This window comes from Macaca fascicularis, chromosome 6 (genome assembly GCF_037993035.2).
Source record: "Macaca fascicularis isolate 582-1 chromosome 6, T2T-MFA8v1.1".
Classification (NCBI taxonomy): domain Eukaryota; kingdom Metazoa; phylum Chordata; class Mammalia; order Primates; family Cercopithecidae; genus Macaca; species Macaca fascicularis.
The window spans coordinates 36121159-36147044 of NC_088380.1; the positions used below are offsets into that span (position 1 = coordinate 36121159).

Consider the following 25886-nt stretch of genomic DNA (forward strand, 5'->3'; position numbering starts at 1 on the left):
GATTCACTTTGTAAGTTTGAGTTTTTGTCTTCAGATTCTTTTAAAGTGGGCCCTTAGGCACGGTGGCTCACGCCTGTAATCCTAGCACTTTGGGAGACTGGGACAGGTAGATCACTTGAGGTCAGGAGTTCGAGACAAGCCGGCCAACATGGCGAAACCCGATCTCCATTGAAAATCCAAAAATTAGCCCAGCATGGTGGCATTTGCCTGTAGTCCCAGCTACTCAGGAGGCTGAGGCAGGAGAATTGCTTGAACCTGGGAGGTGGAGATTGCGGTGAGCCAAGATCATGCAGTTGTACCCCAGCCTGGGCAACAGAGCAAGACTCTGTCTCAAAAAAATAAAAATTAAAAAAATAAATAAAGTAGCCTCTAGCCTAAGATAGCTTGAGCCTAGGTGTGAATCTACTGCCTTACTTTAAAGTAAGCGCAGTAAGTGTGGAGGCTGCAGGGAATATCCAGGAGGAACAATAATTTCAGAGGCTCTCTCTCTTCATGTCCTTTACCTCTGCTTACAGCAGCAATATTTTTACTCAGACTTCCTGTTTCTGGAACTTGCCTTCTTTTTTGCTGTGTTTATACTTCCCTTGTCTGTGGTTAGATAAGTATAAAGCCCTAGATCTAAGCTTCTCTGTCTTCCTCCCTCCCTCCCTTCCTCTTCCTCTCATTCATTTCATACACACTGGCTCACACATCTCTCTCTCTCTTTCTCTCTCAGAATGACAATTCTAGGTACAACTTTTGGCATGGTTTTTTCTTTACTTCAAGTCGTTTCTGGAGAAAGTGGCTATGCGCAAAATGGTGAGTCATTTCTTACTTTTCTTATGGATTTTGGATTATCTGTAGCATGGTTTCAGGCTACTCAGTTCCGTAACAGACCTGAGTCAGGCACTGGGTTGGAGTGGAGTTTGAGAATTGACTACATATTCAGTCATTTTTTTAGATGTTCTAACCACCATGACAGGGGGCAGGGGGTCAATACTATGGGTGGTTTATAAGACCTCAGAATTCTCAAGAAGGAATGCATTTCACTCCCAAGTGTAGATCTTAAATGTTGAATGATTCCTCTGCTCTTACAAAAGGAACACTCATGTAGATGCTATGACTGTGCTTATAGGAAAATGTCCAAAGTCATTTTACTTTGTCAGGAGATCAAATTGGATTCATTTTGTTTGACTTTTTAAGAAATCCTGAAAGCATAACTTTCAGGATGAGATAATGTCCAGAAGCAATCAATAGCTTTGTCTGCATTGACCAGTGCTATATCCTCAACACCTAAATCAGTGGCTAGAATATAGTAGACATCCAATAACTTTTGAAAGTGTTTTCAAAGTACTTTAGTTTTGAGAGATTTATGTGAGATTTTAAGTAAATAACTGACTAGAGAAAGATCTACATAAGTTTACTCATTGCAATACACTGAATTGCCTCTACACCAACAAATTGGCCATATGTAATGATTCTCTTTGGGATCTAAAAAACTTAGTACCGAGAAGCCAACCCTGCCCATATATAAACACATTGTAATTATAACAAAACTAGACAGAAGTGTCTAACAGCAGCAGGAGACATGTGGGAATTTAGACAATCAACTTGCTCCTGCAAATTAAGCCCTTTCACTTCAAGAGTTAAAGAGTATTTGCCTGTAGACAATATCAAACACATCAGCCTAATGACTCAGCTTATATATTTTGAGTCATGTTATTACGAAGGATGGAAATCCCTAGAATTTTCTCATTAAGGGAATTGTCAAAGAATTTGACATTTTTTACAGTGTATGACTCACTTTATGGGGGATGATCATTATTCTATGCTAAACATTGCCTTGGATTTCCACAAAGACTGATGTGTGGCAGGAAACATAAATCTTACTCTCTTTGGTGTCATCTATACTCACTATTTCACCATGGTGATCATACTATTTTTAAAATATATAAGAATTCTAGTTGAAAGCTGAGTTTCACTTCAACTTTTTAAGTTTCAGATTTTTTAGAAGATGTATAATTACCCTATTCACATGATTACATCAAAATACTTCCCAGTTTGGGGTATAAGGAATTCACATTCAGTTGCTGCTTGTCGAAAGCTGTCAATTTTCTGATCATCACAAGGATGATCAAGAGAAGAAAGGTACACTTTTTAAAAATCCAAATCATTTACACTATTAATCAACTAACTCCATTTCAGTAGGAAGAAGACTTCTAAATGACACTGGCTTGCCTATGATACATATTCCACAAAATTTAAATTTTTATGGATAAATATGTCTAGATACCTATTTAAATATGAATAATATTAATTATTGAGCATTTAAAGAATAATAGATTAACTCATTATTCAAAAGCTCCATGTAATTTCAAAACCATAGTGATTATAACACCTTCAATTGACATAAACTTTTTAAAGAGAAGCTCAAATGTTTCATGTACATTTTCAGAATTAGAATTCTTATTTTACCTTTTCATTACTTATTTCTCAGAAAATATTATACTCATAGCTAATCTCTATTAAATCCTTACTGTGTTCTAAGCTGCCTTTTTGTATATATCCATTCAGTGATTGCTCATAGCATGAGTTTATATATTAGAACACATGTTTTAGAGAAGTTGCCTACCTGACAGAGGACCACAGGTAGACTACACAGACTGAATTTAAATGCACATCTGTCCAGCTCTGACACCACAGGTCTTAACCACTGTGTACATTAACTACTCTTAGCCAAGAATTTTTCAGCTCATGTCATGCAGAATATTCTCTTTGTAAAATGCCATCACATTTTATAAGTCATTGAAGGGAATTTTTCTGGGTTACAAAGGAACTCTGCCCAGTAATATCTACTGAAAAGTCAGTGAGCTGCTTCCTAAAACACAGCCATTTTAGGTGCAGGAAACAGGGTATAAATGGCTCTTTGTATATTGTATGCTTTGCCAGACTGAGTGGAAGTGGGAGTCCTTTGTTTTGTGATGTGGGTGCCGGCATCTGCTAGAGCGTGCCATCTCTATTGAACAATCGTGAAGACAAAGATGGCCCACAGGATGTCTGAATCCAAATAATAATCTATGTTCTGTGTATAGGATTGGTGGAAGAGAAAATGTCAGGACAGTGTGAGGAGTGCCATGTAAAGTCAGAACCACTGCGTTTAGAAAGCTATCACTGCACAGGGAAGAAATCTAAGTCTACAAAATTAGCGGGCTGCCTCTCATTATTTCATGCTGTCATCAGAAGGAGGGCCATACCCTGCTGAAATTACATAAAGAGTTTCGTTGGTGGCAGAGCTGTGAGCTGGATGGATTCTGGGAATGGCCAGAAAGATAAATGCCTGTGGCTGTGAGCAGCGCCCACACCTATGGTCTAGCTAGGACTGTTTGAGATTTGTTGCTTTGACTGAGCCAATCTGTCATTCAACTGGTTGGTCCATTCACAATCAGCTTTACTAACTTTCCCATTTTCCCTACTGAGTTATTTAAGTAAAGAAAGTGCTGTTCCAACAGCCCTTGGTCTCTGGGACACTCAACTGGGATTCGATTTTAGTATATTCTGTTTCCAGTGTAAAGCCTTGGAAGCATCTAATTTCTAGTACCAGTGAACCAAAAATACATGGACGCAGTCCTAGGCTCACACTTGAGCACTCTGAGAATGGCTTTGCTTGCTCTGGATTTTCTCAGGTCCCAGTGGTTGTACACTTTCTGACATATTTATTCCAGCCTCACTTTGCTATCATGTAAAACATACATACAAAACGCAGATTTCATTATAGGGTCTACAACTCAGCTTAAGAAACCAAATACTATGTGTGACAGATTACACTTTCCAAAAGTAATAGCAAAAAAAAAAGAAAATTTTTGGTTCCCCACTTTCTTCCAGAATCCTGCTAGAATCTATAAGATACTGTGTCTATAGAAGAATCTATAAGAGGAGAAGCAGTATGTACAATATTCACAGGAAGTTTCACCAAATCTGAGTCCTGCCAGATCTAATTTTTTTCCTAACCATATTTGTCTCAGTCAGTAGCTTAAGACAATGGAGATAATCAGTGCCACTTTTAGTTGGGATGCCTTTTTAGGCAAGGGAAAGTGATCTCTTAAAAAAGCAAAATTCTGACTGCAAGATAGCTATCATTGTCCTTCATTTAAGAAAAAAAGATACTAGGGAGGGAATAAATTATGATTTGTAATAAAGTCAAAAGTGAGATTAGGTAGCATGGGGATAATGGAAATAAAGTGTCTCTTCTTTGAAATATAGGGACAATCAATGTAACAAATGTAGTAGAAGAAACTCCAGTTTAAATACAGAAAAAAAATGTGTTCAGTGCCTCTGGTTCTTTAACTCAGAAATATTTGGAGGTTATTTACTCATTATGATGGATTTTTTTTCTATTGGGAAACTCTGTTAGCATTGAGCATTTTTGTTTTTTGTTTTTTGTTGGTTGGTTGGTTTTGAAGCATTTTTCTTGTCTTCACCCTTGGGCTTTCCTTCCTTAGATAATACATAATCCATTACTACTGCATGTCTGCCACGGAGTCTGCTATTTTATTAAGGTCATGCCATATTTCAAAAGGATGCATTTATTTGTTTCATTAACAGCTGCATGTTTGTTCCTCCCCAGGAGACTTGGAAGATGCAGAACTGGATGACTACTCATTCTCATGCTATAGCCAGTTGGAAGTGAATGGATCCCAGCACTCACTGACCTGTGCTTTTGAGGACCCAGATGTCAACACCACCAATCTGGAATTTGAAATATGGTGAGGGATGGTGGTTTTAATGGTTGCTTAGGCATCCTCTGTCTCTCTTTTCATGTGTTGTTTTTAATAGCTGCAAAAGAAAGAATATGTGGCCTAATTAACAAATGTTAACATCTAAGGAATTCCCAACAGCCTCCTGAAACTGCTTGTCCTTCACCAAAAACACTCGTGCAAAGCTACTCTCATGGTCCAACTTTCAGATCCTGAGGCTCAGTCAAATGACACTCTGGATCTTGGGGATCCCACATCCCTCCCAACTTCATGTCAGAATTTAAAACCTGCGTCTCCTTCAACATGCCTCACCAAAAATCTGTTTGCCCAACATGAGACAATCCAGTGTCTTCAAGTTGCATCTGAGAGTTAAACTGCGTTGTTTCCAATCCCAATACCAGTGCTTACTAGCTTTTTGACCAAGAGAAAGTTATGTGATATATCTATGCCTCAGTTTCCTCACCTGTAAAATGAGATAACCTGCCTCACAGGAAGGTTGTGATGGTTAAATAGTTTCATCATGTAAATCATTCCAAATAGCCAGTGAATAACGAGTAATGGGAAAGCAACATTAAATTATAATTCTGTGAATATTGACCTAACTTCTACCATCTTGACACAATTTGACTTCAGATGATCCTCTCAATGTATATTTTCCAAAAATCGACAGGAACAAGTTGGCATTTTTTTTCACAAGGTCTCACAGAAAAGGCAAAGAAAAAGAGTCTTTGATTTGAAAGTTTACTGAAGGTCTCAGGGAACTTTATCTTCTCCTTCCACCATAAGTCATCTCTTGTTGCCAAGGGTTACTATCTCTGGTGATTTGAGACACTACTCTAACTTGAAATTCTGATGTGAGGCTATCTCCAAATTCGTATCCGAATGACCTAATTTTTACTTAGTGTCCTAGTGAGCAAAGTAAATCAAGATCCACCAGTAGTAATAGAAGGCTTCCTACATTCCATAGACACTGAGACAATTCTCCACAGTCCATAGTCCAAACAAGCCCTGAATTCCTGTTTATGCTAATTTATGGGAGCTTCTTGCATCTATTCATTGCAGCGCTTCCTGCTGCAGTCCTTAGATAAACATGCTCTTGGACTTGAGTAGTGTACTGTGTTCTCCGTCTGCCTCTGTTCACTTCCCTAACACATTTTCCAGGAATAAAATATGTCAAAAGAACCGGAACCTGTTCACTGTCCACAATCTAGGCTGGAAATGGATTGCACTAAAATAGCCGAACAACTCATTCAAACAATGCACTCATTTTCATGGGCAAATCACTCTCCCACACAGAGGTTTGACTTTGGCTTTTTGACTGGTGGGCTGAGTGTTCATCCTGGTTTCTCTCGGCCAAGCTGAGGTTGACCTTTCTGTTCACTTTCATTCACATCATATTTGACCACTTCCTTGCCCACTTGAACACACTTACCCTTTAACATGTCTTTTGATTTTTCCTGTCATATTGTAATTGTAATCTGTCCAGAGCCTCCTCTATTTGGGTTTTCCAATTGGATTCAGGTATTTCAGTTGGAAAGGGACTGCCTTGAGAAATATTTTCAGCAGAAAATATAAGTATGAGTTCTTTAATAGATTAACTCCTGGAGTTCAGAGCCCTTAAAAGGATGCCCAGTTTCACAAGACAGCCATACAGTCATCCTTGATTGTCCATTGCTCATTAATTTCATTCTCAAAAACATGGGAATGAGCTGAGAATACCATTTTAGATCCCCCTTAAATTCCCAACAGTGCCAGAAACTTGCTACAGGTTGGGGCCTGTAATTGGATATTTCACACATACTTTCCTTACAAATATATTCTATACTCAAGGATTGAACTAAAAGTTTTGTCCTAGCTTCTCTACAACCCATGTTTACCTAAAATTCAGAAATGGGACCCCGCTCCCAGTCTCCCCTTCTAGATTTATTTATCAAATCGTGACATTGCCATCTTCAGATCTTTCCACCTGATGTTTGTCCTAAGCTTATTCCCTGGTATCTGTCTACCTTACCCAAAAATTCAGTTTTTATTTTTATCCTGTTCCAAATGGGAAAGCCCATCTACCCCAACAAGGAACACAACTCCCTAGTAACTTTGAAACACACACACATACACGCATACTCTTTAAAGCCTAAACAATTGCATACCCTAAAAGATAGCCGTTAACAAAAATAACGATTTGGGAGAACAGTTTTAAGGAATGTCCCCAAAGTAATCAATATATTTTGCCAGTTAACTAACTTAACATTTCTTCACCAATCTCTAGTTTTCATGACCGTAGGAGCTTAACCAGTCACTCAGACCACAATAAACCAAAGGTGAAAGATTCTGTACCTGAAGCTGGGGCACTCTCCCCTGTGTTTAACCTCCTGGCCAGCTCACCCGAAGCTAGACAAACATGCTTCTCTTTTTCTGCTGAGTCCAGGAGCCGTTCTCGAAAGGACTCATTTGAGCACATTTAGAGAAGAGTGTACACACATCCAGTTCACCAAGGAAAACCAACACACATTGTGGGTTGTAGGTAGTAAAAGGCCTTCCTAGAACACACTCCTTAGGATTTAAACAAAATTACATCTGGTTAATGGAAAGAATTCTTTCATATACGCACACTTACCCAGAGGAACTTTTTTCTGCCCAGATCTTCACTTCCAATTTGACCCAGGTATGCCTCTTTAGAGCTATTTGGCTGAGCTTAAAGAGCACATAGGAAAAACAAATTGGTAACTGTGTTTATCACAGAAGAGGAAAATTAAATTTAGAGTTAGGAAAGGAAAATAACCCTAGGATTTTACTTTTATTCTATCTTTACAATGAGAATATATACCTTTGTTACTTCTTTAATTTTTACATTATTTATTTATTTTTGTTTACTTTCTTGTTTGATTACAATGGATTTTAGGGGTAAAATTTATGTGTGGTAAAATGCACAAAACTTTAGTGAATTTTGAGAAATGTCTAGGACGTGTAGCCATTCCAACAGTAAAGATATAGAACTTTTTTTTTTTTCCCTAGAAGGGCGCTTCATGTTCCCTTCCAGTCAATCTTCATATCCCAGGAGCAATCATAATTCTCAATTTTATTACCCTTTGGTTTTTGCCTGTTTCTGATAGTTCTTTTTAATAAAATACTCTTTATTCTTTTCTGTCTTCTTTCATTTAACACAGTGTTTGTGAGAGTTAGCCATGTTGATGTCCATCTCATAGCTCATCTTTTCAATTGCTGAATAGTAATTCCACTGTATGAATATACCACAAATTTTTAATTCTTTCTCCTCTTTATGAATATTTGTGTTTTTTCAAGTTTGAGACTATTCTTTTTTAGGTTGCTGTTCACATTCTTGGACAAATCAGTTTGTGAATATGTATTTTCATTTCTCTGGGGTATAAAACCTCAGAATGGAATTGCTGTGTCACAAAGTAAGAGGGTATCTAAGTTTATAGGAAACTGCCCAACAGTTTTTCAAAGTGGTTATACCATTCTACTCTCCTCCCAGCAATGCATGAGAGCTACACATCACTTGCAACATTTGAGTTTGGGATAGTATCTCACTAGGCTTTTAATTTGTATTTCTCAAATAACAAATGTTGAACATCTTTTCATATACTTGGTCATTTGCATGTCTTCTTTGGGTTAGAATCTGTTAAAATCATTGAGTTATTTGTCCTTTTATTATTGCTGGATATGAGTTCTTTATGTATTCTGTATACATTTCCTTTGTCAGATAGATGTATTGCATCTATTTTCTAGTCTGAAGTTTGCCATTTTATTTTCTTAACGGTGCATTTTAATAAGCAAGAGTTTTTTTTGTCTTGATGGAGTCTAATATATCATTCATTTTCTTTTATATGTAGTGCTTTTTGTATCCTTGCTAAGATACCTTTGCCTACTCCCAAAATTGGGAAGATATTTTCTTATGTTTTCTTTTAAATATTCTACAATTTTAGCCTTCATATTTAGGTTAATATCCGACATATAATTAACCCTATATAACTATATGGAACTAGGGTTTATATTTTCTATACATTTACTCAGCTGTTTCAAATAAATTGGTTGAAAATGATGTGCTATGACTCCATTGAATTTATTGGGTGCCTGCATTTAAAAATCCATCAACATTATATGTGAGTCTATTTCTGAATTCTCTGTTCTTTCTATTGGTCAATTTATTTATCCTTATGCCAGTACTAAATTGTTTTGATTATCATAGCTTTATACTAAGTTTGAAGTCGGGTTTCTGAGGCTTCCATTTTCCAGTGTTGTTTTGGCTATCATGAGTTCCTTGTATTTCCACATAAATTTTAGAATCAGCTTGTCAATTTCTTAAAAAATTCTACTGAGATTTTGAGTAATATTATATAGGCCATTTTGGGGAAAATTTCATGTTATCAATATTGAATTAGCTAGTCCATAAACATAGCTCTCTATTTATTTAGATTTCTTTTAAAACCTGTCAACAATGTTTTGTCGTTTCTAGTGCAAAGACCTTGAACATCTTTTATTTCTAAATATTTTATGTATTTATTTATATCATAAATTGAAATATCATTTTTAAATTTTATTTTCTAATTGTTTGATGCTAGCCTATAGACATATAAACTTACTTTTGTATAATAGCCTTGATAACTCACTTTATTCATTTCTGTAGTTGTATTGAATATTCTTTACCATTTTCCACGTGAATAAACACGTTGTCTGCAAATGCTGGAAGTATTTTTTCCTTCTTTCCAATCTGGATACATTTTATTTGTTTCTCTTGCCTTATGCATTGGCTAAAACCTCTTGTACATCACTGAATAGAAATGGTGAAAGTGGATATCCCGTCGTGTCCTGGTCTTAGGGAAACAATTCGTGTTCACAATTTCAGCATTAAATATGATATTAACTATAGGCTTTTGTAAATGCGCTCTATTGGGTTGAGGAAGTAACTTTCTATTTCTTATTTGCTGTGAGTTTTTAATATGAATAGATGCATTCATGTTACTAAGTTATGCTTTGAATGCATCAGTTGACTATAACCAGGTTATTTATGTCTTCTAGTCTGTTAATGTGGCAAATTATATTGATTAATTTTTGAATGTTTAACCTGCTTTGGTTTCCTGAGATATGCCCTACTTTGTCATTATGTATTAAAATTACTGTGTTAGTATTTTCTGGTAAAATTTTGCTTATACATTTTGAGGGATATTTGTCTATCAGCTTCTTTTCTGTAATATTTTGGCCAGGTTTGGGTACAAGGATTAAGCTAGCTTCAAAAAATAGGTTGACAAGGGTCATTCCTCCTCTAGTTTCCAAAAGAATTTGTGTCAGATTGGCATTATTTCTTTCCTTATACATTTGATAGAATTTACCAGAATATAACCATCAGGCATAGAGTTTTCTTTGTGGGAAAGTTTACTGATAATAAGTTTAATTTCTTTGAGAGAAATATAACTCTTGAAATATTCCATTTCTATGTGGGTCAGATTTACTAATTTGTGTTTATGAAAACATTTTCATTACATCTAAGTTATTATATACATTAAAATAACATTTAAAATTTCCTTATCGTACCTTTAACATCTGCATGTTCTATAGTGATATCTCCTCTTACATTCCACATATTAGTAATTTATATCTTTTGTTTTCTTAACCGGTCTTGTTAGGGTTTATCAGCCAAAATTACCTATGAAAATCCCTTACGTTACCCATTAAGTATATGTGATACTATATATATAACCCTTTATACTATGTTATCATTTTCTTTAACTCGTTTTTAATCAATATTTTTACGGCTCTTATTTCTCACATATATTCCTATGGAACAGCAGAAAAAAAAAAAAAAAAAAAAAAGCAATTACCTTTTTACCTGAACAAAGCATTTGTGTTTCAATGATCAATTATAAAAAATACAGAAATTTCCTATAATTTTATAAACATGTTTTGACTATTTCAGGTTCAATTGCATCTAATTATAAGTAAATCATCAGTAAGTATCATAGCAGCAGAAAGCCATATGATTTTAATTCATTATCTCTCATTCCTGAACATGCCTCCACTCACCCACCCACATACCTATGAACAGAGTTAAAGTCTAACATACATCAATGTGCATATGATACTATTCCATAGTATACAGGAACTCCTACCTGAATCAAGACATATCCCCTTTTTATTCCTACAGTGGGGCCCTCGTGGAGGTAAAGTGCCTGAGTTTCAGGAAACTACAAGAGATATATTTCATTGAGACAAAGAAATTCTTACTGATTGGAAAGAGCAATATATGTGTGAAGGTTGGAGGAAAGAGTCTAACCTGCAAAAAAATAGACCTAACCACTATAGGTAAGAAGTTGTATATAAGGGTATGGTTGTCATTTTGGGGATACCTGAAAACACTGTGTCTGGACATTCTGTAGGTTAAAAGTAGACAAGTAGTGGAAACAATTGGCAATAGACAATAGCTAATTCCCTACTGCAAATTTTTTTAATAAATGAAAATTTTGAAATTTATACTTTCCTGCCATGAAAGAATTCTGAGGATCTTCAAACCCACCTGTGAAAGAGAGTGTTTGTGCAAATCTACATGAAGTGTCTAACTGGAGCTGGGTTTCTTGTCATCCATCCACAGGTGTCCTTTCCTTCCTTACCTGTTCTTTCCTTCCTCACCTGTCCTTCTTCTGAATTCTTTGTGGTATTCTCCCCAAATCCCCAAATAAGCTTAGCTAACTTGTCAAGTTATTTTTAAAAGTATATATGCCTTCTCTATTAGTCAGAGTTTTCTAGGAAAAAAAAAGGGAATCAATAGGAGAATGGATAGATAGATGATAGATAGATAGATAGATAGATAGACAGACAGATCGATAGATAATTGACAGGAGAGATTTCTATTAAGAAACTGACTTTTGTAGTTGTGGGAACTGGCAATTGCAAAAATCCATAAGGCAAGCCAGTAGGCTAGAAATGCAGGAAAGAGTGCAGTACTGAGTCTAAATTCCGCAGGGCAAGAAACTCAAGCAGATTTTCTGTATTGTACTCTTGAGACAGACTTCCTTCTTCTTCAAGGAACCTCAGTCTTTGCTCTAGAGGCCTTCTACTGATGGGGTGATGCCCACCACATCATGGAAGGCAATCTACTTTACTCAAAGTCTACTGATTTAAATGTTAACCATGTCTAAAAAAATACCTTTAGCATTCCCTATTCGCACCCACTTCAGCACTCAAAAAGAAAATTAAAGGTAAGAGAGCAATACTCATTAAAGACAGGAAAGAGTGAGAAATCTAGCTCAGCTTTGTCTCAGTTTTGTTTCACTAAGATGGTAAAATAGAGAGTTAAAGCAGAAGTTCCATGTGTGAACAATTAACTTGTGAAAAAGCAAATGTAGTAGAAAAGAGACATTAGGCAGATGGCTGTGCATGTTGGCCACACAGAAGCAGTGTTGGCCATGACAAGTGTGGGTCCTGATTAGTGGCAAAGGACCAGGGATGACAACAACAGGGTATATCTGAGGTTCTGAAAAAGTTGGGTTCTGATCATTTGGAGATGAGGCCTCTATGGATAGAGCACCATATCTAAAGTTTCACCATTTACATTGCAAATATACATTCACTTCTCTGAGAGTGAGCAGAGAAGGCAGAGGTTCTGGAGCATCAGGGGAGAGCCCATTCTTACAAAACTCCACACCAGCATGCAAGCATTTACATGCACATAATCACTAACAACACACCAAGAGTCTCCAGGTGACACCTGCCACCTCCAAATCCCCATATCCCACATGCTTAATGCACTTACAGTCTCCATCCCCCAGAAGACTGTAAATCTGACATGCCTCATCCGAACGGCAATGGGGAGAGGTACGGTACACACACTGCTGATAGCACAGGTCCTTTGGAAGGGGTGGTGTGAGTCCCTTCGGGCTATAGAAAGCACTCCTGGACAAGCAGGATGAGAGGTGGTGGAGGCATGTCTCACAGTAGCATCTCCTAGGTCCTAATGGGACACTTCATTAATGGAACTACCATTTAAGTGAATTTAAACTGGATGCTTCTGATTGAGCCCCAGAGCTAGCGCTCCCCTGCCACCACCTGCACCCTCACTTCCCCTTGTTTAGGTGTCTCCCAACCCAGTAAGGCTGAAGAGGGAAGCTTCCTGCCTTCCCACTTCTCTGGGCAGAGTAGATTGATATGATTGTTCAGATTGTACAAGGATGTATTCCCTCTAAAATATTGCTTGACGAATGAGACCCTTTTTCTAATTTGCTCAAAGAAATCATTTGGGCTTGAGGCAGAACTGTCCAGAGGGCACCAGGACCAGCCATTGTGATATGTAACAAGGTAGAGAAACAAAAGCTAAATGAAGAAGAGTGAGCCTCAGAATCAAAGAAATGAATTTGAATCCCTTTAAACCATTTTACAGGGACCTGAACATAATTAACTTCTCTGAAATTCAGTTTCCTTATCAATATGCTGGTGATAAGTGACTGTTGTTTGAAGACAGCGTAAGCAAAGCATGCAGTACTCAGGAGATGGGTTCTCCCTTTAATTCCTCTATTATTAAAACATGGGCACGGGGCAGGGGCTTCAGCTCAGAAGGCCTTGTTGAGAATGGAATGGAGGGCAGGAACCGGGGAGAGGGGCAAAAGCATTGGCAGCATTCTCTGTTGGGCTGTTGTCCACCCACTGCCTTTCCTCCTGCTTCCCTCTAGGTCCAGGGCATCTTTCCTTTTGATAAACTTCCCTTTTATAACGGATCCAAGGGTGAAAAACGAAGTCACTGCTTTTTTTTCAGTACCTCTAAGGCAAAGCAGCAGAAACAGGCAGTCACCACTATGAACAAGTGACTACAACAAGAACTGGGCCAAACTCTGCGTTTTATTGGGCTGGCAAGCAGCTCTAAATCCCAGCTCACACTCTACTGAGTGAAAGTTTGATGAACCCACATCCTCTTGTGAACAACTGCGCCCGAGATCAGTCATGCAAAAAGTAGCACCCCCATCCCCAGACAGCTAACTTCCCAGGCTGTGATCAATGAGCAGCCAAGAGGCCAGGACAGGGAAGTCTCAGGACCTTTCTAGGAAATCAATACCTTTCTCTGGGTTTGTTCTACCTGAAGTAATACTGATCTCCCTCCAACAGCTTAGCATGTGTGGAGCATTTGATTCTAACAGCAACTCTGCAAGGCAGGAAGGCAGTAGGAGGAAGCCCAAGAGGAATTAAGACATTCCTTCAGCATTAAGTCAGTGAGACTGACAGAGGGGACCCCCTGAGGCCACTCTGGAAGGTCTTAGCCAGGGCCAGGATGCAGACCCTTCATGTCACTGTAGCTGAGATGAGGTGCAAGGTTCACAGCATATAACCTAATTTTATTACAAGAATGAAGACTCAGAGTTTAAATACTCCTGCTTTGGGGCTCATTAGTAACAAGTTCTCCAATATTCAAAAGCAAAGAGGATGTGTTTTAGTGTAAAATTAACACAAGCTGCTGTAACAAATAAGCCCCCAAACATATGATATCTCAAACACCGTAAGTTTATTTCTCACTCACATCAGAGTCAAAATGGATGTTTCTAACCTGCAACTGGGGCTTCTCCAAGCAGTATTCAGGGCCCTTTCCATCCTGTGGCTCCACCGTCTGTAATGCAGGACTCCAAGTAGTGGAAGAGGGCACAGCCGAGGAGTCACATATGAGTGTGTGTCTGGGCCAGGATGGAAGTGGGTGTGCATTTCTTCTGCCCACTTCATTCACAAGGCCACACCCCACTGCAAGGGAGGCTGGAGAATGTGGCCTGGATTTAAACCCAAGAAGAAGAAATGGTTTTCTGAATAGTTGGCCATTTACTGACACAAAAAGCGTCAAAGTGATTTGCAGAGGGGATGAATTTTAAATACTAGAATTATTTCCTTGGCTGCCCTTTAGACAGAATTTATTTCTTTTTCTTTTCCAGTTAAACCTGAGGCTCCTTTTGACCTAAGTGTCATCTATCGTGAAGGAGCCAATGACTTTGTGGTGACATTTAATACATCACACTTGCAAAAGAAGTATGTAAAAGTTTTAATGCACGATGTAGCTTACCGCCAGGAAAAGGATGAAAACAAATGGATGGTATGTAGTTCATCTACATTAATAAAATAAAAACTTATTCATGTTTTCTATTTTGTTGGCCTACTGGTGCATTTCCCCTGGGAGGACCCAACAATTTTGCTTTCAAAACCTACCTTCTACTGAAAGAAGCTCCCAATATTGGCCCCACAAAAACCTGGATCTTCCCTGGTGCATACTCTTCTAGCTCTGGTTATTTTTTCTGCTCTAATTTTGGTCTTCAGAATGTTTCTACATTAGTGAGATGGATAACAATAAAGATTGAGGCCAAATTAATCCTCTGTATTCAGGGGCCTCAAAAAGTATCATGTTTAGTGCCGCTTTCATAGGCAAATCTGGCAAAAATGTTTATCTGGTTATGATCACCAAGTCATAGCCACATTCTGGCTTATGGGATTCATGGGACCAGCATGAGGTAAGGAAGAGAGGCATAATGTTTGTCTCTGCTTTGTTTTTATTTTAAAGCCCAAGGTCTTTGTTTTTGAAGTAACAGCTTAATTTTTCTTCATAATCAGGAGGGTTACTTAGATGCTCTCTTCATGATTTGTTGAGGTTGGAATGATTTGGCAGTCCCTGAAATTTATTTTGGGGAGGAGGTGGCAGAAGAGTGGAGTGTACCAGGTTATGAGATTTCTCTTAACCCACCAGCCTAACTTTTGTTCTTTCTGCACCTCAGAGACGAAGAGGAGAGATGATGATTTCTCTTTCTCAAGGCCTTCTTATTCTTGCTGTCATCTTTTTTCCGGCCAAGATTGGCCTTGTTTGTTTGCAGTAAGATGCAAGATGCCACTTGCATAAATGTAACACCTGCCCCAAACCACCTGCTCCCTCCTTCTACTTACCCACCCCACCCTTGATCCTGCCATCTTTCATTATTCATCTGAAAATTGCACCAATGGAAAAGCAACTTACTGGAGAAAGGAAGGATTATGAATAAATGCTTCCAGGACAATTAGTTAACTAAAAAAAAAAAAAAATTTTTTTATTTTTTTCTTTGAGACGAAATCTTGCTCGGTCATCCAGGCTGGAGTGCAATGGCACGATCTTGGCTCACTGCAATCTCCGCCTCCCAGGTTCAAGCAATTCTCTTGTCTCAGCCTCCCAAGTACCTGGAATTACAGGCACCCACCATCATGCCTGGCTAATTTTTGTATTTTTGTAGAGCTGGGGTTTCACCATGTTGGCCAGACTGGTCTTGAACTCCTCACCTCAGGTGATCCACCCACCTTGGCCTCCCAAAGTGCTGGGGATTACAGGCATAAGCCGCCACGCCAGCCAAAAATATTTTAATTAAAAAAAATTATGATAAATGCCTAGCCGCCTTCATATAACAACAACAAAATAACAGATGATTTAAGGAAATTATATAAAAGTGAAACTCTAAACAAACTAGAAAAAATATAGCCAAATGTTTACATAATCTTGACATGAAGAAGAACATTCTAAGCATCAAAGCTGTAGAAGGAAGGAAAGGATTGAGACATGTGACTACATAAAATGTAGAGGCTTACATATGTCAACACACATAATAATCAAAAATCAAAAATGCAAATTTAAAAGTAGGCTTAAATTGCCACATAAACAGCTGATAGATGGTTAGTATCATTAATAGATAACAAACTCTTATAATTCATTAAAAAAAATCACAATAGAAAAATGAGCAAAATATTTGGGAACAATCTCATGAAATATGGAATAAATTCAATAAATACATGAAATGAACTAATTATTAAATAAATACAGATATAAATAACAATGGACTACTTTTTATCTATCAAATTTATAGAGTTTTTTTATCTTAAAGATAATACACTGTGTGGGGGAGGCTTTTGTCTCTATATCACTATTCACAATGTAAAATGGCATCTTTCTGGAGAGAAATGATTCCTGCTCACTAACCTAACCTAACCTTTCTTCTCCCCTTGATATGCGAAAGGATAGAGAGAAAAGAAGAAGATATTGAAGTGTGGAAAGGGAGAGCCTGGGCAGTGCCTAACTCACCTGAATAAGACCCATCATTTCACTCTCCTCCTAGACTACTCACAACATCCTTTATCAGCTCAGATTCTGTCCCTAATTTTGCTGTTGACTCCTTTACATATCAGAGCTCCTTATTCTAACAAATATGAGACAACCTTGAGAGAATGCTTATGGGACTAAAGGAATCCCACTTGAAATGATGTGGGAGATTTAGACAACACCTCTTTTCCCATCCTAAGAATGTAACTGCCCTCTACTCTCTAGCATGTGAATTTATCCAGCACAAAGCTGACACTCCTGCAGAGAAACCTCCAACCTGAAGCAATGTATGAGATTAAAGTTCGATCCATCCCTGATCACTATTTTAAAGGCTTCTGGAGTGAATGGAGTCCAAGTTACTACTTCAGAACTCCAGAGATCAACAATAGCCCAGGTAAGGAATGGTGGTAGAGTTTTTGTTCCCCCAGAGTGCTTTGCATGTCAAAGTGTGGGAGCAAGTGAGAGGAAGATTGTTGAAACTAACCTGCAAAATAGGACACCCCTGGAGGACAGTCTTACACTTTGTTTGGAGAATGACTTGCCTGCTATCTTTGCCCCTTTTGTAAAGAACAAGGAAGCAGAGGGAGCGGGGTCCTTATTACCTGAGAATTAGTACAGGCCATCTGTGTTCCTGGAAGCTGCCATACATTTTGAACAAAATCCCCACCCACTACCTCCAGTTAACCAATCTAGCCTGGGACCCCAATGGTTGCAGTCTTTAAGGCCCCTCTAAGAAGCACCTTTATTGGTGTCAGGTATGTGGACAGGTGTGGCTGTCCTTTTCCAGAAGGATGAAGATGTCCTTGGGACTGGAACTGAGAATGTCTAGGAACTGAGACATCCCCTCCCTAGAATTTGCAACAGGGGTGAACATCTCTTTCATCATCTCCTGCTCTGGCTTCTTTCCACTGGTAGAAAGTTAAGAAGGGAAGAGAACATTGGTACCTTTGATGCTAGATCACGTTTACATTTCAAGTGGCAGATGCTCTAGGCCTGGTCACCCAAGTCAATGCCTTTTAAACCAAACTCCCTCTATAAAGCTGTCACATCTTTCTGTTAACTCAAAAGCAACTTTCAGGAAGTAGTAAGTCGGCCCACATTACTAAGTAAATGCAAAGCATCCTGAGACCCTACCCCCACTGCATGGCTACTGAATGCTCACTACGATCTATTCTTGCTTTCCAGGGGAGATGGATCCTATCTTACTAACCATCAGCATTTTGAGTTTTTTCTCTGTGGCTCTGTTGGTCATCTTGGCCTGTGTGTTATGGAAAAAAAGGTGACCTTCTTCAACTAATAAAAAGGGTGATTGTGTGGGATCACAGACAGTCAGAGCTTGAGTCCCATTTATTGATGAGAAAACCACAAAGGGGATTAAGGCATTTCACAAATTTAGTGCCCAATATCCCTACCTATCCTCAGTGAATTTCCACAGTTAATTTCATAAGAGGCAAAAATGTATAAACTGGACATTAGGCAAACCCTGTCCCCAAAGTAAGAATTCTGTAATGCAATGTTTCCCAAGCTTTTCTTCCAGTATCTCCTAAAGGTTGCAGAAGCCATCATTCATGGCAAATGCACAATGCACTTGAAGTCTTGACTTTAAACATATAAATTCATGGGATTTTGTGTTCTAATCCATGCTAAGGCTATGTTTGTTTCATCATAAAAATGATGTTTTAAACAGGCACTTGTTAAGTTACTTACTATACTAGGAGAATGCCCTTGGCAGAAGGCTATATATTCCCAGGATTACAAATACTTTAATTTGAAAAGTACTGCCTTGAAAGTACTAAGCAATTTCCCTGGGTAACTTGAAAAATATTCCCCCACTTCCACCAAAATTAGCTGCCAGAGTTGCTGTCAGTAAAGGGAAGGAATAAAAAGACAACACTTAAATTGGAAGTAAACAACGGGGTCGAAATGTACTTCCATAGCTCCACCAAAACTACCTCCTTGCAAGCCTTGGTGTTCCTTCCCTCTAGGGCTTTTTCCCAGAGGTATATTATTGTCATGTCTTATTCACGGAATGCATTGATAGCAGTGGTCTCTGGTCCAACCCCTCCTTGAATTGATAGGGCACCGAGGCCCACAGAAAACCAGTCCCTTGACCATGGTCACCCACCTAATTGTGATAGAGCCAAGACTAGAAATCTGTTCTTCTGATTCCAGGCTTAGAGTAAGTGGGAAGACTCAGTGTGCCTGTGCCCTCTGCCATTCACTTCATCTATCAATGTTCTCTGATTTCAGAATTAAGCCTATTGTATGGCCCAGTCTCCCTGATCATAAGAAGACTCTGGAACATCTTTGTAAGAAACCAAGAAAGGTGAGTGCTTTTGGTGCTTAAAAAGTATTGTGTTGGCAACATCCCGGTGGCCAAGAATGATATTCCAGGACAAGGAACAGTTGAACCTCACCTTTTGGTATTTGATGCATCCTGTAACTAGGGTCCCTCCTAAGACCCTAGCTGTAGTAGGGAACTGAAATAAGATACACATCTCAGAACTTCTGGGCTCCCTGGGGCTGGAGGTCACACCAGTGGTCACTTCAAGTCTTGAAGTGTCTCAGAAGCTCCAGAAGCAAAGAGTCCATTGAGGAATATGCAGGCAATTCTGTGACATTCCCTGTCAGAAAACTCTTTAGACCTACTCTGGAACTGAACATTTGGTGGTGTGTCTCTCTGGTGCCATCTTAATGCCTTTTCTGCTTTTTCCATGCAGAATTTAAATGTGAGTTTCAATCCCGAAAGTTTCCTGGACTGCCAGATTCATAGGGTGGATGACATTCAAGCTAGAGATGAAGTGGAAGGTTTTCTGCAAGATACGTTTCCTCAGCAACTAGAAGAATCTAAGAAGCAGAGGCTTGGAGGGGATGTGCAGAGCCCCAGCTGCCCATCTGAGGATGTGGTCATCACCCCAGAAAGTTTTGAAAGAGATTCATCCCTCAGATGCCTGGCTGGGAATGTCAGTGCATGTGATGCCCCTATACTCTCCTCTTCCAGGTCCCTAGACTGCAGGGAGAGTGGCAAGAATGGGCCTCATGTGTACCAGGACCTCCTGCTTAGCCTTGGGACTACAAACAGCACCCTGCCCCCTCCATTTTCTCTCCAATCCGGAATCCTGACATTGAACCCAGTTGCTCAAGGGCAGCCCATTCTTACTTCGCTGGGATCAAATCAAGAAGAAGCGTATGTCACCATGTCCAGCTTCTACCAAAACCAGTGAAGTGTAAGAAACCCAGACTGAACTTACCGTGAGTGACAAAGATGATTTAAAGGGGAAGTCTAGAGTTCCTACTCTCCCTCACAGCAAAGAGAAGACAAAATTAGCAAAACCTCACTACACAGTCTACAGGATTCTGAAGCCTTGCTTTGACCACTCTTCCTGAGTTCAGTGGCACTCAACATGAGGCAAGAGCATCCTGCTTCTACCATGTGGATTTGGTCACAAGGTTTAAGGTGACTAAATGATTCAGCTGTTTTTTTTTTAAGAGGAAGCAATGAAAGAGTAAAGAAAATGAATGAGGAGTGAGGAAGGCAGGAAGAGAGCATGAGGGAAAAGAAAGAAAGGAAAATAAAAAATTATAGTTGCCATTATTAGGATTTAATATATATCCAGTGCTTTGCAAGTGCTCTGTGCACCTTGTCTCACTCCATCCTGACAATAATACTGGGGGGTGTGTGCAATTACTATGACTACTCACTTTTTTATAGATCATTAAGTTCAGAACTAAGGAGTTAAGTAACTTGTCCAAGTTGTTCACACAGTGAAGGGTGGGGCCAAGATATGATGGCTGGGAGTCTAATTGCAGTTCCCTGAGCCATGCGCCTTTCTGTTCACTGAGGAATGCCCCATTCTTGAGTGCCAGGTCTCACTAGTAACAGGGTGTGCTTAGATAATTTATGATCCAAACTGAGTCACTTTGGAAAGTGAAAGGGGAACTTACGTATAATCCCTCCAGGACAATGAGCAGAAACTAGGACTGCCCCCAGACAAGTGTGAACATACATATGGTCGCTTAAATTAAAATGATTATAAGAAAGAAAGAGGGGAAGAAATGGTCTTGTGGGTGTGAAGTCCCATGACCAGCCATGTCAAGAGAAGGTAAAGAAGGCAAGAAAAAGCCATGAAGCCCATTTGATTTCATTTTTCTGAAAATAAGCTCAAGAGGGAATAAATTAGAAACTCACAATTTCTCCTGTTTGTTACCAAGACTGTGATTCTTTTGCTGCTACCACCCAACCACATCCATCCATGATCTCAGAGGAACATGTCGCTGACCCTGGACAAGGGTACGTTTGATGAGTGAGAGGAGGCATGACCCCTCCCACGTGTATAGACACTACCCCAACCTAAATTCATCCCCAAATTGTCCCAAGTTCTCCAACAATAGATGCTGCCACAAACTTCAGGGAAAAAGAGTCACAAGTACATGCAATGAGTGAACTGACTGTGGCTACATTCTTGAAGATACACGGAAGAGATATATTAATGCTTGATATTTATCATCTTACCTTTCTTGGTCTAGATTGACTTACAATGACTAGCTCAAAGTCAAGGCAACTCAGTAATGTCAGCTCAGGGAAGTGCAGCAAACCCCTCTCCCACAGACCTCCAAACCCTGGCTATTGACAGAACCACAAAGGGCAGATGCTGCACAGAAAACTAGAGAAGGGGTCATAGGTTTAGGGTTTTGTTTGAGATTTGTTGTTATTTTTTTTCTGTTTTGAATTTTCTTCTTTGTTCTGTTTTTACTTTATTTAGGGGGACTAGGTGTTTCTGATATTTTAGTTTTCTTGTTTGTTTTGTTTTGTGTTGTCTGTGAATGGGGTTTTAACTGCGGATGAATGGACCTTATCTGTTGGCTTAAAGGACTGGTAAAATCAGACCATCTTATTCTTCAGGTGAATGTTTTACTTTCTGAAGTGCCCTCCTCTGCACCAGCAGTAATAAATACAATGCCATAATCCCTTAGGTTTGCCTAGTGCTTTTACAATTTTCAAAGCACTTCCATAAGCATTCCTTCCACCTCCTTGGTAGACATTTATGGAAAGCCTGCTACGTGTCAATCATAGTATTAGGCACAGGGGACCTAAAGACAAACAAAAGGATGGCATTCTGCCTCATAAATTACAAAACCTAATGAAAATGACAACTTGGTAAACAAATTATTGTTATATTATAAAATGCTATAAAAGAGGCATATTGAAAGTGCCCTGTTGGAGACAGGGCAAATGCCACAAAAATGATGTAAATTTCCATGGAGGAAAAGTAGAATCTGCCTGGTTTGTGGGCAGCAGAAGACATTTTTCATCAGTGGGCAGGTGTTCCTTTTGTAGAAATGGGAGTCAAATCTCAAATAGGAGGCTCCATAAAATCTCATGCCAAACCTAGGTCTCTGATACCTTATTCACAGAGGTTCTTTGAAGTATTTATTGTTACTTTCTTTGACTTACGGGAAAATTGGGACACAAGAAGACAGGTAAACTACCCAACCTCACACGTTAAGTCAGAACTGGGAGCCGTAATTTTGTATCCTTGGTATAAATAGACAATCTCTCGAAGAAATGAAGAGATGACCATAGAGAAACGTCGAGATATCTCCAGCTCTAAAATCCTTCGTCTCAATGTTGTTTGGCATATGTTTCATTGGAATTTAGTGTCTGAGCATCTGTCTGTTACTGCAGTATTTAAAATGCATGTGCTATAATCATATAATCATAACTGCTGTTAATTCTTGATTACATACCTAGGGACAATGTGTAATGTAAGATTACTAATTGATTCTGCCCAATCTCCTTTCAGATTTTATTAAGAAAAAAAATAAACCTCCTGATCAGAGACAATGTATTAATCAGAAGTGTAAACTGCCAGTTCTACATAGCATGAAATGAAAAGACAACTAATTTGGTCCAACAACCATGTCTGGGTCTAGGGCACCCTGGCTTATTTGGCTGATTTCCTACCAGCCTTTGCCTCTTCCTTCAGACAGTGGTTTCCATGGGAATTTGCTTCAGAAAAGCCAAGTATGGGCTATTTCAGAGGTGCATACCTGTGTTTTCTTAGGTCTTCTAGAGGGGCTACAAGACTTGGAACAGGTCAGGAAGAATATGTGGTAGAGCTCCTGGAAATGATGCAGATCAGGAGGCATTTTTGTCAGCTCCATGGTTTATTGTTGGGATTATTCTTTAAAATACCCATTTGTCACTACAGTGAAGATCTCTGATTTGACCATGTATTATCCACATGCATTACAAACATTTCACAGAGCTGCTTACTATATAAGTGTACAATGTAACCATCTCATATTTAATTAAATGCCATGGAACTCTTTGTGGCTGTGTCTGTCTTCTCTGGAAACCGTGGCTAGAGGGATTCCCAAAATGGACCACACGTCTCTTCAGCCCCTGAAAACTCACCTCCCCATGTCCATGGAAAAAACTGTCTTCCGCAAAACCAGTCACTGGTCCCAAAAAGGTTGAGAACCACTGCACTAGAAGACAGCCTGCTAGTAGTTAAGTCTCAATGTGTCAATGTATTTAACAGAGAGAACAGAGTGTTGCTTCACTCAACAGGTGGTTCAATGGAAGCCCTGCATGGACACCTATTTCACTTGGTATACGTAGTCCCTACAGTCTGCAGAGTAGTGGCTGGAGATTAGGCTTGGAAGAATTGGTGGGGGCCAATGATTAAGCATTTGGCATGGCAGCCTAAGAAGTTGTCATCTATTCTGCAGAAAATAGAGGTGCTTGGCAGGATTTTAATCAGGAATGTGATGTGAAATATACATTTTCTGTGCATGTGTGTATCAGGTTTTAGGAAGGAATCTTAATTCAGTAGGATATAAATATAAAATAATTCTGACATTTCTTTAATTACTCATCTCCAAAGATGCTCCATTGAATATCCCTTTCTGAGGTAGATTACTTTAAGTGACCAAAGCTTAATTCATCTAGTTTTAAGATGCAGTCTTACATTCTTTTTTTTTTTTCTTTTTATTTTTGAGACCAAGTGTCTCTCTGTCGCCCAGGCTGGAGTGTGCAGTGGCATGATCTCGGCTCACTGCAAGCTCTGTCTCCTGGGTTTACACCATTCTCCTCCCTCAGCCTCCCAAGTACCTGGGAGTATGGGTGCCCACCACCATGCCCGGATAATTTTTTGTATTTTTAGTAGAGACAGGATTTCACCGTGTTAGCCAGGATGGTCTCTATGTCCTAACCTCGTGATCCACCCGCCTTGGCCTCCCAAACTACTGGGATTACAGACATAAGCCACCGCATCCGGCCACGCAGTCTTATATTCTAATTAAAGCCACACACACCCTATCATAGGCTTGTGATGAGGGGAACTTGGAAAGAAAGGAAGATAATAGCTTTTGTTCTCTTGACTCCTCCCCCTTCTTGGCCTTTTCCTCCTCCCTTCTTCCTCCTTTTTTCCTTTCCCCTCCCCCCTCCTACTTTTCTTGTTCTTGTTCTTCCTCTTCCTCCTTCTTTCTTTTTTTAACAGCTTAAAACACCACACATTTCCTCTCTCACAATCTCTGCGGGTCAGAAGTCTGGGCATGGCTTAGCTGAGTCCTCAGCAAGGCTGCAATCAAAATGTTGGCCCTGGCTTGCTTCTCTTTGGGAGGCTCCATTGGCAATGGGTCCATTTCCAAAGTTACTTAGGTTATGGCGGAATTTATTTTCTTGTGCTTGTAAAACTGAGCGCTGCAGCTTCCTGATAGCTCACTCTCGGCTCCTAAAGTTCACCCACAGCCTCTTGTCGTATGACCCTCTTCATAAGCTTTTTTTTTTTTTTTTTTTTTTTTTTTGTGACAGAGTCTTGTTCAGTTGCCCAGGCTGTTGGAGTGCAGTGGCACGATCTCGGCTCACTGCAACCTCTGCCTCCCAGTTTCAAGAGATTCTCCTGCCTCAGCCTCCTGAGTAGCTGGAATGATAGGTACACGCCACCATGCCTGGCTAATTTTTGTATTTTTTGTAGTAGAGATGGGGTTTCGCCGTGTTGGTCAAGCTGGTCTCAAACTCCTGACCTCAGATGATCCACCCACCTTGGCCTCCCAAAGTGCTGGGATTACAGGTGTGAGCCACCGTGCCTGGCCCATAAACTTTCTTTCAACAAAAGCTTGCTTCTTCAAAGCCAGCAAGGGAGAGTGAGTCTACTAGCAAGATAGTGTCTTATATAAGTGATATAACCACAGTCATGACATTCCATCATGTTGTCATATTCTTTTGTTTAGAAGCAAGTCAGAGGTCCCATCCATACTCAAAGGGAGGGGATTATACAAAGACAAGATTCTCAGGAGTTGGCCATCACAGGGGCCACATTAAAGCCTGGTTGACACACAAGCTAACTCAGTCATGCCATTTTTAGTTCAGTCTCTTGTTAAATCTTCAGTCAAATTCAGATGTCTTCTCCTTCCATTCTCCTGGGAGTTTTAGATACATGGTGGTATGAATTGAGTTCTGTCCCCCCAAAATTCGTATGTTGAATTCTTAACATGCAATAGCTCAGAATGTGACTTTCTTTGGAGATAGTTTCTTTAAATAGGTAATCAATTTAAAATGTCATAAGGGTGCAGGGTAATCCAGTATGACTGGCGTCCTCATAAAAGGAAAATTTAGAGACAGACATGCACATGGGGAAAACATCATGTGAAAAATGAAGGCAGAGATCAGGGGTTATATTTTTAAAAGACAATAAGTATCAAAGATTGATAGAATATCATAGTAGCTAAGAAAGTGGCATGGGACAGATTCTCTCCCACAGCTCTCAAAAGGAACCAACCCTGCTGACACCTTGATCTCAAATTTCTAGGCTCCAGAACTATGAGACAATAAATCTCTTGTTTAAGCCACTCAGTCTATGGTGCTTTGCTATCACCACCCTAGAAAATGAATGCACATGGTACTGGGAGAAGGAATCTGGGGCCATGTGACTTCTTTGGACTCCTCTGAGCTCTAGGCTTCTGTCTTGTCTGTGGATGGTATCCCCTGTGCTGTATCTACTGCTAATGTGTTAGGGCCCATCATGTTCCTTTGAATGTGGATGATTCACATGCTG

General features: G+C 39.4%; 1 protein-coding gene and 1 long non-coding RNA gene across 3 annotated transcripts; one reads left to right on the forward strand and one right to left on the reverse strand.

The window, feature by feature from the left end:
- Positions 1-632: 632 nt before the first annotated feature.
- Positions 633-23156, forward strand: IL7R (interleukin 7 receptor). Of its 2 annotated transcripts, XM_045393613.2 has the most exons (8): positions 633-798; positions 4604-4742; positions 10894-11051; positions 14651-14808; positions 17050-17218; positions 18010-18103; positions 19075-19150; positions 19545-23156. In XM_045393613.2, the coding sequence occupies exons 1-8, from the start codon at positions 717-719 to the stop codon at positions 20046-20048; spliced, it is 1380 nt and encodes a 459-aa protein (XP_045249548.2). In that variant the 5' UTR covers positions 633-716; the 3' UTR covers positions 20049-23156. The 2 variants fall into 2 exon arrangements, with proteins under 2 accessions (XP_045249548.2, XP_065402226.1); XM_065546154.1 differs by lacking the exon at positions 18010-18103.
- Positions 4603-14362, reverse strand: LOC141406981 (uncharacterized). Its single transcript, XR_012413611.1, has 3 exons — positions 14278-14362; positions 7348-7424; positions 4603-4812 (listed from the first exon to the last, which is right to left on the reverse strand). It is a non-coding gene; the product is annotated as an uncharacterized lncRNA (long non-coding RNA).
- Positions 23157-25886: the final 2730 nt, after the last annotated feature.